We start from the raw sequence: 14809 nt of genomic DNA on the forward strand, positions 1-14809 counted from the left end.
CTTGGCTGTTTTACCCCTGGTTTCGGCTGGGAAAGCACCAGGCCTGGGTTGTGTTGCATTTTGGGGAGTGAATTTATCCCAGGGGATTGCACCCCAGCTCGGGGGAAGCACGAGTTATTCATTCCCCTCCTCTCCCTCAGGAAATTTGGGATGTTGGATCTGCAGCAGGGACTCATGACCTCTGGATGCTTTGCTGCTCCTGTACCCCTGAAATGAGATATTTCATGTCTTTCTTGTTTACTGACATGTGATAAGGCCGAGTTTTGCAGATATTTAAGATCCTCTAGCAGCAAGACATCAGTGGTTTGCCAGCACAGCCCGGGTGTGCTTTAGTGCTCCGCTTATCCACAGCTCTGAGCATCCCCCAGCATCCAGGACTGGCATGGAGCTCCACAGGCTGAGGCGGCAGAGCTGGGAAGGAGCTTTTGCAGCTTTTCTAGCAGCAACCTGTTCTCCAGAGCTTTTCTGAACCCTGAGAACAGATGGCTGGGCTGGAGGCTGAGATGCAAGGACAAGGGACTCGTGTTGACATTACCTTTACCAGAGTGCCTTTCATCATTAGCATGTAAATGCCAGCAAACACCCAGGAATTATCCATCTATGATCTCTTCATCAGAAGAGGCCTCTGATCAGGTTAATCTCACTTTCCCAGCGTGGAAAGGAGGATGCTGAGCAGCTGTACCCACCAGCAAGGGGAAGCAGAGTGAATTTCTGAGAGGGGAGGATGCTGTGAGCACCAGGTTTGAAGTGGCTGTCAGTGATTGCTCTGCCTCTTGCACAGCACTGCCAGGGCTGGAATGGCAGAGCTGATGGTGCTGATTGAGCCTGAGGGGCTGATCCTGGGGCAGCTGCCCTGGGACACCCTGGCTGGGTGCAGAGCAGCCCGGCTCTCCCGTGTCACACACATCTTTCATGGAAAATCCTTTCCTTGGGATTTTCCCTCCTGAGAAGCTGAGAGACCTCAGGAACAAAATGCAAACAATGGTTATCTGCTGCTGTGGAATGCAACAGGTGCATGTGTGATTGGTCTCATGTGGTTGTTTCTAATTAATGGCCAATCACAGTCAGCTGGCTCGGACTCTCTGTCCGAGCCATAAACCTTTGTTATCATTCCTTTCTATTATATTCTTAGCTAGCCTTCTATGAAATTTTTTCATCTATTCTTTTAGTATAGTTTTAATGCAATATATATGATAAAATAATAAATCAGCCTCCTGAACCATGGAGTCAGATCCTGTCTCTCCCCTCATCCAAGAACTCTGTGAGCGCCGTCACACCCGTGGGCAGGAGGGAAGCCCCCAGCCCGCTGCATTTCCACCCTCTCACTGATCTCCTCTCCCTCCTGAGAAGCAGAAGAAGCCAAAGCAAGCATGGGGGAGGGTGGAGGAAATGTGTTTTAACAGTAAATACGGCCTTGTTATTTATCAATGCAGAGTAATTGAAGTAATTTCATGTCGGTTTTAAATGCAGCGCCCAGGGATCTAATCTATCTGTCTAATATTAATGGGGAATATTTGCTCGCCTCATTCATTCATTACTGTTTTCATTAAGACTCTAGTCCCATTTAGGAGTCTGTTTGTCATTTTAAACTCTTCTGTTTTATCTTAGCCTGCCACAATCCTGTTTAACAACTGAAGTGAATCCGTGAGCTGCAGGCTGGCAGCCTGGGGGAAGGGGCTCTGCTGTCTGGCGTGTGCTTTTCCTGGGGAGCCAGGAGAAACAGACTGCAGGCACTCGCAGCGAGGCAGCCTGCCTGCACGCACAGCCTGGAGATGCAGGGTTCCACCGCAGAGCTGGGTGCCTGAGCTCCCAGCAGGGCCGTCCCTGCCGGGGCACAGCTGCAGGCTCCAGCCCAGGAAGCTGCTCGGAGCAGGGATGGGGTTGGTGAATGCTCAGGGTGCTTCCTGCTGGGTGCTCTGGTTCCTCACAAGGTGTGTTCCCCTCTAAGGCGTCCCCACCTTGAGAGTGTCACGGAATCATGGAATGGTTTGGGTTAGAACGGACCTCAAAACCATCCAGTGCCATCCCTGCCATGGCAGGGACACCTTCCCCAGGTGCTCCAAACCCTGCCCAGCCTGGCCTTGGGCACTGCCAGGGATGCAGGGGCAGCCCCAGCTGCTCTGGGCACCCTGTGCCAGGGCCTGCCCACTCTCCCAGAATGGAATCTCCTCCCACTGCCCAATGCCAGGGGCTCTGTCCCTGTCCCTGGGTGCAGCCCAGGGAGCATCACCTGCAGGGCTGGGTGGGCACCAGGGCTGGGCAGCCCCGAGCTGGAGGCTCCAAGCCTAATTAGAGTCCCGTCCGAGCCTAATTAGAGGAAAGGGAGCATTGTGCTGTTAACGACTCTCTGGCAAAGTGCTCTGACTAAAACAGTAATTTTTCTGTGCACAGCCCAGTTGTGAGCGCTCGTCGAACACCTAATTACTTCGGTTACCGCTCCAGAATCATTCTGAATTCTGTTTTTGCTGTTTTCTCACCAAACAGAGAGGGGGGAAAGCGCACACACTTTCTAATTATTCACCTTAATTAATTTTCTGAGCTTCTGTTAAAACTTTTAAATGACTGCAGGGAGCACGCCAGGAGTTCCATGGCAGCCAGGCAAAGCAGAGGCCGTGAACTGATGCGAGATGAAAGTTTCCTGTGCTGGATTGATCCCCACCTGAGCCCGGAGATTTTGGAAGGCTGCCCCCCTTTTATCCTGATTAATTGGCTCCCTTGAGGCCTGGGCTAATCAAAGGGCACTGCTCATCAGCTGGTGGCCGTGGCAGGGTGGCATCAGAGGACGGTGCCAACATGTCAGGGAGCCACTTGTGATGGCAGCAGTGATGTCCCCTGGCAGGAGCACGGGGATGGGAACATCATCCTGGAATCCAGAGGGGCTCCCACAGCAGCAGGGAGGCTGTGTCATCACCCTGGCAGCTGAGGAGCAGGGCAGCTCCTGCCCGGATCACCATCCTGCCTTCCAGGAGCTCGTTTGACCCTTTTGGTGCAGGCAGGAATGAAATTGCCCCTCCCCGAGGGGTGGTGGCTTTCCAGGGATCCACAAAGGTTTGTGGCTTGGCTCTGTGTCCAAGCCAGCTGACTGTGATTGGCCATTAATTACAAACATCCAACATGGCCCAATCCCAGATGCACCTGTTGCATTCCACAGCAGCAGATAACCATTGTTTGCATTTTGTTCCTGAGGTCTCTCAGCTTCTCAGGAGGAAAAATCCCAAGGAAAGGATTTTCCATAAAAGATGTCTGTGACAGGGCTTGATGCCAGAGGGGCATCCCAAATGCTGGGCTGAGCCTGCACCCACAGCTGGGAGCCCAGGCAGGGTGAGGGATGGGACACCCAGGGTCTGTGCCAGCCAGGGGCACCTGCCCCCATGCCCACCCTGCTGCCCCAGAGTGTCACTGTCACCTGCTGGGGCAGAGGAGGAGCTGCCAGAGGCAGCAGCCCGAGATGAAATCCCATTTCCCCTCCAGGCCGAGGCTGAGCTGCTCCCGGGAGCTGGGATCTCTGCCTGGCACTTTGTTATTCCAACAAACCCCGCTCAGATGTTCCATATTGATGTGATGATTAACTGGAGCCGTGGTAAACCACAGGGAAGTGTTTGTGTGCAGGAGCCTGTGTGCCAGAACACGAGGCTGCTCCGAGCCCTGCCGGGATGCTGGGCCGGATGGATGCAGCAAACTCTGGCTTGAGGACAATTTTCCTGCTCCAGCAAGCCTCACCTCGGGATATTTGCTGTTTTTTCAGCCTTTCTGCCTTCCCAGAGGAGGCTGTCCTTGCTTTCATCACCTCCCCTGGAGCCTGGCGGGCTGCACGGAGGGTTTGGGGGAGCCAAGGAGATGGGAATGTGTGCAGGAGATCTCATCCCTCACCCAGAGTGATCCAGTCCCCGTGCTCCGGCACAGCTTGTGCCCCTCAGATGTCAATGAGGTTCTTGGAGCAGCAAAGCCAAGCCCAAGCAGAGGTTGCCTGGATCAGAGTTGAAGGGGCTCTCTGCGTGCATCTGCAGTGCTGTAATTAAATAATCCCCTCGTAGCCATGGCAACGTTGTCTCCCGTCCTCTCCCACTCGCTGCTTCTCTGCCAGAACTTCCCGGCCTTGATTTGGTTCTGGCAGCCCGGGGGGGGCTCTGGGAGCCCCTCAGATTGGGCTGTGGGACAGCAGAGCCGCTCCTGCGGGAGCCCTGCCCCTGCCACAGCGCTGCCCCTGTGGCACAGGGATGGATGCTGGAGCCATCCCCACCTTGGGGATGCTCCTCTGTTGTTTGTGGTTAAACTCCCCCTTTTCCCCTCTCCTCTGTGTCCTGGCTCTGCCCCATGGATGCATTTCCCTCGCCCCACTCACTCCTGGTCCTTCCACACTCCCTGAGGTCTCCACCAGGCAGGAGCAGCAGTTTCCAGGTAGGGATTTCCACAGCCTGATGCAGATTGCACCCACGTGTCCTGCTCAGCAGAGCCACAGCATTCCCACCCCTCCACACAGGGAATTTTCCTGGCAAACGTGCCCAGCAGGATATTCCACCTGCAGCCCTGCTTGGAGGCACAGGAGGAAGAGGAGCAGTGGGAAGAGTCTGCCAGACTTTTTACAGCCTCTGGGAAAGTCTGACTTTATTTTCCCTGTCACCCTGACACATTAATGGCTCAGCTGAGGCGTCCTCCTTGCTCCTTCCCACACTTTTTCACGTCTCCTGCCCCGGCACAAAGCGGAGTTTTCTCATGAATAAAGGAAAGAATCAAATCTCATTGGAAAGTTCATCAACTTTGGGCTCCTGCTCAGTGAGTGATAGATGGCTTTAATTACACTGAACTAGTTGGCATCTCTACTCCACTCCCCAAAGTCATTAAAAATAGATTTTCTGTTTGAACTCCAGCCCCCCGAGGGGTCTGTGGGCAGCCTGCTGTGGCTGAGAGATGCTCCAGGGGCTGTTTCCAGCCAGGGGAGGTCACAGCACTGGGCTGGTAGCACGCAAAAGCTGTGGAAACTTTGCTTTGGCTGTACATTTTATTTATTTATTTATTTTATTTATTTATTTGGAACTGGTTTCTTGCACTTATTTGCTCCGGGGGCTGACAGAGTTGGAATCTGTGTGTTTTGGAGAGTCTGTATTGATTTTTTTCTTTTTGTAATTTATTTTATTTTGCTGGTGTTATGGGTCAGGCAGTCAGGGACAGTAATAATGAGGCTTTATCATTTAATGGTTGAGCAGCAGGTGCATTTTGGCAGGGAGAGCAGGAGGAGAGGTCACAGTTGGGCTGGGGGGAGCAGGGCTGTGCCCTCAGCACTGAGGAGATCCCCCAGCAGTGCTGGATTCTTGGCTGCTGTCCTTCACACAGATGCTCCCCCAGAGACGTTGTTCAAACCCTCTGCGTGGTTTTTAGAGAATTATCATGTGCAGCTTCCGAGCAGAAAAAGAAACGAAGCGCTCAACATCAAATCATCTCTAATGAACTCTTATTCACATAATTCCAGCCCTCCGTTATTTATAGAGCGCGGCGAGAGCATCCAGCTCCTCACAAACATGAAACAAGCCCTGAGTTGCATTTAAATCACGGGGACAGATCCTGCCAAGCCTCCCTTTGTGGGTGTGAGCGGGGATTTTGGGGCTGGCTCAGGGCTCAGCGTGCTGGGCTGGTTTTAGGGGCGGCCCAGGGACCTCCCTGGGTGCATCCTGTGCCAGCTGGTGTCTCCCACAGGGAGATTTTGGTTTGAAAAACCCAAAACCTGGGTTTGCCGCTGGCTCTCCACCCAGGGGCAGCACGATGGCTGCAGCGCTGGTTTGCACTGGGAGGTGCTGGGTGGTCAGTGTGCACCTGGATGGGCCATGCTGGGGAGCTGTTCTGTCACCAGGCCCCTGGGCTTGCTCCCACCCCACTGTAAAGTGCTTTTTGCCCCTTACAAGGGAGAGGCAGAGCAGAAAACAGCACATCCCCTGTGCAGACCCTGCGAGGGCACCCCAGGCCCCTCTGCAGCCAGGACTCAAACCCCAACCCCTCATTTCCACCTCGGAATTTCTCCTCTCTGCTCCTGAAGCTCTTCCCATCCATCAGGGGCTGCAGGCACTCCCAGCTCTGCCCTTCCCACCCCTCATTCCCAGGGTCCCATCCCGAGCCCTCCACCCTCCCCACAGGCTCCTCCTCAGCCAGAAAACTCCAACCCTGAGCAATCTCTATTTCGGGAAAAGCTGTTGAGTGGGGCCGAGGAAACAAGAAGAATAGCAGCCCTATTGGTGTCCAGCTCAGAGAGGAACTGGGTTCTCACTGTGTCAACAGCACTTGGCGTGACAGTGGCCGTTGTGCGGGCAGACACTGCTCCTTTCAGCGCGGCTGCTGGGAGCCGGGTGCTGTTGTGACGGACAGAGCCACAGCCATCCAGCACTCGTTTGAATTCCCAGCCAGTTGCAGGCATCGCTCCTGGGGCCCAGGAGCTGTGTGAGGCTGGGGGAGGATTATCTGCGGCGTTTGCTGGGGGAAACGGGAGTGGAACGGCAGGATCACGGCGTGGCCTGGGCTGGAAGGGAGCTCAGAAATCAGCTGGGCAGCTCCCGCTATCCCAGGCTGTGCCAAGGTCTGTCCAGCCTGGATTTGAGCAGCTCCATGGATAAGGGAGTCCACAGGCTCTTGAGTAACCTCTTCCAGGGCCCCCCAAATTTACAGGAAGGGATTTCTTCATGAGCAGCCTGTTTCAGTGCCTCCCAACCTTATAGGAAGGGATTTCTCTTTGAGCAACCTCTTCCAGTGCCCCCCAACCTTACAGGAAGGAATTTCTCCTTGAGCAATCTGTTCCAGTGCACCCCAACCTTACAGAAAAGGGTTTCTCCTTGAGTAACCTGTTCCAGTGCCCCCCAACCTTGCAGGAAGGGATTTCTCCTTAAGCAATGTGTTTCAGTGCCCCCCAACCTTGCAGGAAGGAAATTTTCCATATTTTGTACAGAGAACACTACAAGAAGCTCGAGATGCAGACCCACCCTGCTGCTGGAGGTGGCAAGGAATGGGTTGGAAAAGTTAAAGTAGTTCAAAATGCTGGAGGTGGCAAAGGATGTGTTGGAAAGGTTGAAGTGGTTAAAAAGGTTGCAAACGTCTTTGCTGGAGCCAAGCAGTGACCTGTGGTTAAAGCCTGGTGTCGTTTTGAAGCCTCTGGGGGTTTCAGTGCTGGTAAATAGGTCAGGACCGTGCTGCACCTCACCATCACCATCATTCCTCGTGCGCTGGGAGTGGGAGAGGGGTTTAGAGCAGCCTCTGGGGCTGTTCCCACCTGCGCTCCCCTCTGTGGCATCAGACCCACAGTGGGTCAGGCCTGGGGGCCCAGGTGGCTGCTGCTGGAAGGGCCCAGAGTGGCTCCAGCAGTGAAACCCTCACCCAGACCCTACAAAGCAATGAAACCTCTACCCAGACCCCACAAAGCAGTGAAACACCAACCCAGAGCCCACAGCTGCCACAATCCCTGTGATTCATCCCTGCAGCAGCTCCCTGGGGAAGGGTGAGGCAGGAATCGTAAATCAGGGAGGAGAGGGCTCAGCTCCAGCCCAGAGGGGTCAGGGGAGCTGGCAGCACTGTGGGCGCCCAGCTGGGGCTGTCTGTGCCCAGCCCTCACCCAGGGGATGGGTGATCTCACGTCTCAGTCTGCAATAATTCCTATTCTTGGATGTCGGAACGAATTCATTTCATTTCATTCCAGGCTTTGCCGTTGTGCCCGTGGCTCTGGGGGGCTCCGCAGGCCCTGGGGCTGCCCTGGCTGGGTGGGCAGGGCAGCCCTGAGTGTGTCGTGTCCCTTGCAGGTGTCCAGGGTGCCCGTGGAGTCCTGTGAGCAGTACACGACCTGCCAGGAGTGCCTGAGCTCGGGGGACCCGCACTGCGGCTGGTGCTCCCTGCACCACATGTAAGTCCAGCCTTCCCCGGTGATGAGAGCAGCTCTCAGAGCTCCCCAGAGCCTCCCACACACAACAAGCCAGGCTGAAGTTCCCCAAGTCCATTTTTCTCTCCTTTGGGCATTCCCTGCATTGCAGCTCGGATGCCGTTGGAGATCCCTGGGAGAGGGGAAGGGAAATCAACTCCTGCTGCAGGGGCAGGGCGATGTGGATGGAAAACCAGACGGGAAAATGATGGAAAACCAGAATTTGAACTGGTGGGAATGCAGGCCTGCTGGTTTGCACACCCCTCCTGCTGGTTTGCACCCCCCACTGCTGTTCTGCACCCTCCTGCTCTTTGCCCAAGCCCCAATAATTTGGAATTTTTAAAGGCAGCAGCAGACGGGATCCTGTGAGTGGGGCTCTGCTCCCAGCGAGGTTCCAGCAGCAGAGCAGAGCACAGAGCCCCTTTAAATCCCCAGAAGGGAATTTTCAATCCTGCAGGGGAGGTCAGGGGGTCCCAGCTCCAGCTGCTCCGGGGGGACCTGGCAGAGGGGCTGGGAGCTGGCACAAAGGGCTCAGGGTGCTTTTCTCCAGGGGAGCTCCAGGAAAGCCTCTCTGCATTCAGGAGGTGTCTGCGCCCTTCCTTTCTCTGGCGTGCCATAACAACCAGCACTTCCTAAGGCGGAAGGGAGCCCACGGGGCGCAGGAGGGGACAGAAATCCCCCCGGCCCCGTGCCAGCTGCTGGGCAGCCCTGAGCGCCTGGCCAGGGGGGAGGAGGGCCCAGGGACCCGCACAGCAGCTCTTGGCCCCTTGCCTGGGGAGCAGGTGCTGGGGGGAGCTGCAGGCTCCTGCACAAACCCGGCCTGGATCCGGGGCTGGGGGCACAGCAGCTCCCAGTGTGGGGCTGGGGAGGGGTGGGAGAGGCTGCTCGGGCTCTGAGCATCCCACAGGATTCTGTCAGAGAGGGGCTGGAGGTACCAGCAGGGCTCTGAGCATCCCACAGGATTCTCTCAGGGAGGGGTGGGGGTACCAGCAGAGCTCTCAGCATCCCCCAGGCTCCTCTCAGAGAGAGGATGGGGGCACAGCAGCTCCCAGTGTGGGGCTGGGGGTTGGGGAGGGGCAGGAGGGTCTGCTCAGCCCCCAAGCATCCCACAGGATTCTGTCAGAGAGGGGCTGGGGGCACAGCAGCTCCCCAGTATGGATCTGGGTGCTGGGGAAGGGCAGGAGGGGCTGCTCAGCCCCTGAGCATCCCACAGGATCCTCTCAGAGAGGGGCTGGAGGTACCAGCAGGGCTCTGAGCATCCCCTAGGATTCTGTCGGAGAGGGTATGGGGGTACCAGCAGCTCCCAGTGTGGGGCTGGGGGCTGGGGAGGGGTGGGAGAGGCTGCTCAGCCCCTGAGCATCCCACAGGATCCTCTCAGGGAGGGGCTGGGGGTACCAGCAGGGCTCTGAGCCTCCCCCAGCAGCAGCCCAGGGCACTCTGAGCATCCCTTGGGGGTTTTTAGGTTTTTTCCTTCCCAAGCAAGCCCCCACAGCAGAGCCACCCTTGGTGCACGACGCCCCAAAGGCTTCCCTGGCCCAGCTCCTCTGGCAGCAGGGAATGGTTTCCATCCCTGCGGGCCCCCCCTGGGCAGGGGCTGCTGCAGCAGGAGCAGGGCTGGGGGCTCTGGGGCTGCTCCTGCAGCAGCTCCTGTGCAAGGATCAGCGAGCACTTCCCTCATGCTAATGAGCGGAATCTTCACAAGCCACCTGGGAGGCAGGTAAAGGTTGTTATCTCCATTTTGCAGAGACAAAACCCTCGATGACAAGAGGAGAGAAAAGTGTCATTTCCTCTGCCCTTTTGGCCGTGACATTTCAGCATCAGCCCATTCCCAACAAGGGCTCTTCCCCTGATGGGATTTATCAACGCTCCCTTCAAGCATCTGCACTTTGGAGCAGTGATCATTTTTTAGCTTTATTTCTTTAAGCTGTGAATAATTGTGTTTATCTTGCTGTTCCTCGAAGCCTCTGTCATCTTTGTTGGGAGGCCCCCAGTGCTGGAGTGTTTGTATTTAATTTGTCACCTCTCCCCTTTCATTCTCACGTGTTCCTGCTCCCAGCTGCTCCCTGGAAGGTGCTGGGCCAGGGGTGATGCTCCCGCTGGGTTTGGGGATGGCTGAAAGGCTGAGGGCTGGAGCAGGAGGTGATTTGCTCATCCTCTGCACGGACAGAGGGATGCTTTGCTCTTTGGGAGCCGTCAGAGCCTCCAGGAGATTGTTAGAGGATCTCTGCAGCCCAGTGGGATGTGAAGCCTGCAAGACTTCCCCGTGCTGCTCTCTGCGAGTGTGTTATTGTCTCCAGGCCTATTTATCTCTGTTGGGGCTGTTGCCATAAATAGGATGATAAAAAAGAGCCATTCCAGCGAGTCAATGAGATAAAGGTTCCAGTCAAGAGCTCACTTTAGGGCTATCTTAGAGATTCACTTAAACCTCGATATTTCTTCCTTTGGCACCATTCATATTTAGCTCCTTTATGCTCCAAAGGAAAAGGTACAAAAGGGAGAGGGTGAGGAGAGCAGCCCCAGCGTTTGCTGGGGATCAGGGGGGTGGTTTGGAAAGGGAAAGTGGAAACTTCACTTCCCTTCATCTGAAGCACACTCCCACTGTTCCACAGAATCCCACAACACTCAGGTTCAAAGGGACCTCAAAGGCAAATTTGCCATGGAGGAGGCAAATGGAAGGGAAGGATTTTCCCCAAATGACAAAAAGCAGGGAATCCTGGAGGGATGCCAGCGTTCCAGAGCAGACTGTGGTGTTGGCAGCCCTCCCTTGGTGCCCAGTGGGTGCCCTGCTGGATTTCTGTCTGCAGCAAAGCAGGGATGAGGAGCTGTGCTGGGGCATGTGGAACGCTCAGAGCGCTCCAGGCACCTTGGCATGCTTGGTCCCTGCTCAGAGCACACCTTGGCACCTTGGCATGCTTGGTTCCTGCCTTGTGGTTTTGCTGATCACAGAATATTTTCCAGCGCCCTTTGGTCCTAACCTGGTGCCCAACACGTGTTCCCTGTGCGGGGCATCACCAGGTCCTGCTGTGAAACATCTCCCAGGGGTTTGGGGTGTTTTGGGTGCCCTTGGGGGTGTTTTCAGTGCCCTGGGGGAGTGATTTCAGTGCTCTGGGTGGGATGTGCTCTGGGGGGTGTTTTGGGTGTTCTGTGTCGGTGTTTTCAGTGCTCTGGGAGAGTGTTTTAGGTGCTCTGAGGGAAGTTTTCAGTGCCCTGGGGGGTGGTTTTGGTGCTCTGGGTGGTGTTTTGGGTGCTCTGAGGGATGTTTTCAGTACTCTGGGGAATGTTTTCACCACTCTGGGGATATTTTCTGTGCTCTGGAGGGTGTTTTCAATGCTCTAGGGGATGTTTTCAGTGTCCTGGGGGTGGTTTTGGTGCTCTGGGGGATGTTTTCAATGCTCTAGGGGATGTTTTCACTGCCCTGGGGATATTTTCAGTGCTCTGGGGGAATATCTTCAGTGCCCTGGGAGGTGTTTTCAGTACTCTGGGTAATTTGTTTCATGCTCTGGGTGTTGTTTTCAATGCCCGGGGAATGTTTTTGGTGCTCTGGGCGACGTTTTGGGTGATCTGGGGGTTGTTTTCAATGCCCTGGGGATATTTTCATTGCCCTGGGGATGTTTTCATTGCCCTGGGGATGTTCTCAGTGCTCTGGGTGCCCCTGTGTGGCAGGTGCTCCCCGCGGGACCGCTGTGAGCGGGCACAGGAGCCGTTCCGCTTCGCCGCGAGCATCGGGCAGTGCCTGAGCGTGGCCGTGCAGCCCAGCAGCATCTCGGTGTCAGAGCACAGCCTCCCGGTGAGCAGGGGCAGGGGCAGGGGGCACAGCCACCCCCAGCAGGGAGCACCCCACAGCCCAGCCTTCCCTTTCCCTCTGGCACAAGTGTTTTCTCATGAAGTCACACTCGCACAGGGATGGGGCAGCCAAGGGGTCACCCGAGCTGTGGAGAGGGGGGGCAGAAACAAATTCCCTTCCCCTGGTGCCCCAGCTCACATTTCCCTGCTCTCTGTGGCTGCTAAAGGAAAGGCTTTGTTTCCCAAGAAGCTCCTCTGTGAGCTGGGCTCAGGCCTGGCCCTCTGAGCCTTCCCAGCTGTTGCTGCCCCACTCCTCTGTGGCAGCTGGTGCTGCTGCCCCCCTTGCAGCCCCCCGTGTAAAAATGGTGTGGGGAGAGGGGGCTCAGCCCTGCAGACACTGGTTTGCCATGGGGACACTGCCCAGCCATTCTGGGGACACTGGGGACTCTCCCCAGCCATTCTGGGGACACTGGGGACACTCTCCAGCCATTCTGGGGACACTGGGGACACTCCCCAGCCATTCTGGGGACACTGGGGACTCTCCTCCCAGCCAGGGCAGGGTGGTCTCCCCCATCCATGCAGTGGGGAGGGAGGTGGTTTGAGCTCAGGGCTTTGGGGATGGTCCCTGCTGCTCTCAGGGTCCTGCCACAGGCACTGGGGTTGGCAAAGCAACCAGGGGACAAAAATCTGCCATTGCCAGCACCCCAAGGCTCAACATGGTTTGCATCCACAGAACATCTTTGCCTTCCCTTTTCCCCCTCCCTTCCCCATCACAGGGCAGCTGGCACCAACTGTGGGCAGGTGTGTGATTTCAGGGGGTTGTTTTGGGTGGGAAACGGGCAGGGCTGGGGATTTGAGGGAGCTCTGGGCTGCCCTGCCTGCTGACAGCTCTGCTTTGCTCCCTGCTGTCCGTGCTGCAGCTCAGGCTGCGGGTGAGCGATGCTCCAGACCTCAGTGCCGGCGTCAGCTGCCTCTTCGGGAACCTCAGCGAGGTGGAGGGGCAGGTGTCGGGCAGCCAGGTGCTCTGCGTGTCACCAGCAGCCAGAGACGTCCCTGCCATCCCCGTGGATCAGGGTAAGTGGTGGCTCCTTGGTGCTGGCTGGGGGTTATTTACAGACACAAACAGGATGGGGCTGCTGTGGACGCGCCTCGAGCTGGTTTATTTTCCAGCATTTCTCATTCCATGGTTGTGACAATGGGAAGATGCCAGCAGCTCGCATCCCAGGCAGCAGACACAGAACTTCATGTTACAACTCATTTTATAAGCTTCTTGACTAATCACACAAAGCAAAAGCACTCTGACAGTATTTATATCTGTATAGTATATATTCTATATTGACAGCAGTTCTATGTAACCACTTACAAGCACACGTACCTTTGGTTAAACAGTGCAGCAGCAGCAGGGGGCTCAGCAGAGGGCAGTGGGCAGCAGATCCCCAGCCCTGGCTGTGCCAGCAGCAGGGACAGCAGGGACAGCAGGGACAGCAGGGACATTGACAGGCCCTGCTCTGTCCCCAGACTGGTTCGGGGTCGTGCTCCAGCTGAAGTCCCGGGAGACCGGCAGGACCTTCGTCAGCACCGAGTTCAAGTTCTACAACTGCAGCGCCCACCATCTGTGAGTGCCCCCTCCCCACCCTGAGCGGAGCCAAAAACAGCCCCGAGGGTTTGGGGAGGGGGCGCTGGGGGTGGCACCGGGCCCGGGGCACAGGGAGGGCTCGGGGGGATCCGGGAGAAGCGGAGGAGGCAGAGCCGGGAGCAACCTCAACCTGCTGGTGCCCCCAAGCTGCGCGATCCCGCAACTGAGAGCGGGATGGAGCCGGGAGGGGATGGGGATGGGGATGGGGGATGAGGAATGGGGGAATGGGAAATGGGGAATGGGGAATGGGAAGGGATTGCTGGGGAAGGCAGAACAGAGGGGCTGGGGAGGCGGGAGGTGGGATATGGAGGAGGTGGGATGTGGGCAGGGAAAGGTGGGATGCAGGAGGGGAAGGTGGGCAGGAAAAGGTGGGATGCAGGACGGGAAGGTGGGCCGGGAAAGGTGGGATGCAGGAGGGGAAGGTGGGCAGGGAAAGGTGGGATGCAGAAGGGGAAGGCGGGCAGGGAAAGGTGGGATGCAGGAGGGGAAGGTGGGCAGGGAAAGGTGGGATGCAGGAGGGGAAGGTGGGCAGCGAAAGGTGGGATGCAGGACGGGAAGGTGGGCCGGGAAAGGTGGGATGCAGGAGGGGAAGGTGGGCAGGAAAAGGTGGGATGCTGGCTGTGGGAGCCCCTGCTGGGAATGCTGGAGGCCAGGCCAGGTGAGATAAGGTGCTACAGACCCAAAGAGGGACAGAATCGGGTAGACAAATGAGTAATTAAAGAAGCTCTCAGCGCTCCCCAGATTTGCTGTGGTGATCAGAACAAGCTCCCCTGGCTGTGGAGGCCAGCAGAATGCTCAGGAGAGCACGATGAGCCCTCGGAGCTGTTGTGGTGGCAGCAGCTCTCGCACTGCCCTGCTCCCTGTGCCCAGCTGGGACAGCCCAGCCTGCAGAGCTGCTCTGCTCCTCTCCAGAGCCGCCCCAGGCCACGCTGCCACCTCCCTGGTGACATTTGTCTGCCCGGCCTGGCCTGGCTCCAGCAATCCCGGGCACTTCCCTCTGCAGTGCCTGGAGCCACGGGCAGGGCATGGCCCGAATCCACGGGCACAGCTGATCCTGCTGCCACCACGAGCTGCCACGTGGCACCAGGGGTGGCCTCGGAGATGGAGGAGGTGGCAACTGCCAGGGCTGGCAGCTGTCACAGCTCCTGCCTCTCTGTGAGAGGGGAACAAAACCCACCCGGCCGCTCTGCTGGCAGCTGGGTCCCCTGGGGCTGAACAGGGTCTGTGTTCTTTCAAAAACATTTCATAAGCAGTTATTTTCTTTTCCCCAACATGAATCACAAGCACTTGCAGCACCCCCTGCACTCCCAGGGCAGGCAGGAATGCCCTGAAGCATTCCTGACTTGCAGAACAACTGATCCCATTTTTGCCAGGCTTGCCTTCTTTCCTAGGAGCCAAAGCCCCAGCCTGGTGCCCGTGCAGTGCCCTGCTCTATTTAAACCAATCCAAGGATGTGCAGTAAATCCCAGCTTGCATTTTACTCTGGGATAAACTGTGAGGCT

General features: G+C 56.8%; 1 protein-coding gene across 1 annotated transcript in view; it reads left to right on the forward strand.

Annotated features, from left to right (window-relative positions):
- The window catches only part of PLXNA2 (plexin A2), a 137344-nt gene that overhangs the window by 62973 nt on the left and 59562 nt on the right, over nucleotides 1–14809 (forward strand). The window contains exons 5-8 of the mRNA XM_059487865.1: nucleotides 7773–7873; nucleotides 11552–11675; nucleotides 12592–12745; nucleotides 13190–13286. Of these exons, the coding sequence (XP_059343848.1) occupies nucleotides 7773–7873; nucleotides 11552–11675; nucleotides 12592–12745; nucleotides 13190–13286 (476 nt within the window). The remainder of the gene's footprint in view (nucleotides 1–7772; nucleotides 7874–11551; nucleotides 11676–12591; nucleotides 12746–13189; nucleotides 13287–14809) is intronic.

This window comes from Ammospiza nelsoni, chromosome 23, assembly GCF_027579445.1.
Source record: "Ammospiza nelsoni isolate bAmmNel1 chromosome 23, bAmmNel1.pri, whole genome shotgun sequence".
NCBI lineage: Eukaryota > Metazoa > Chordata > Aves > Passeriformes > Passerellidae > Ammospiza > Ammospiza nelsoni.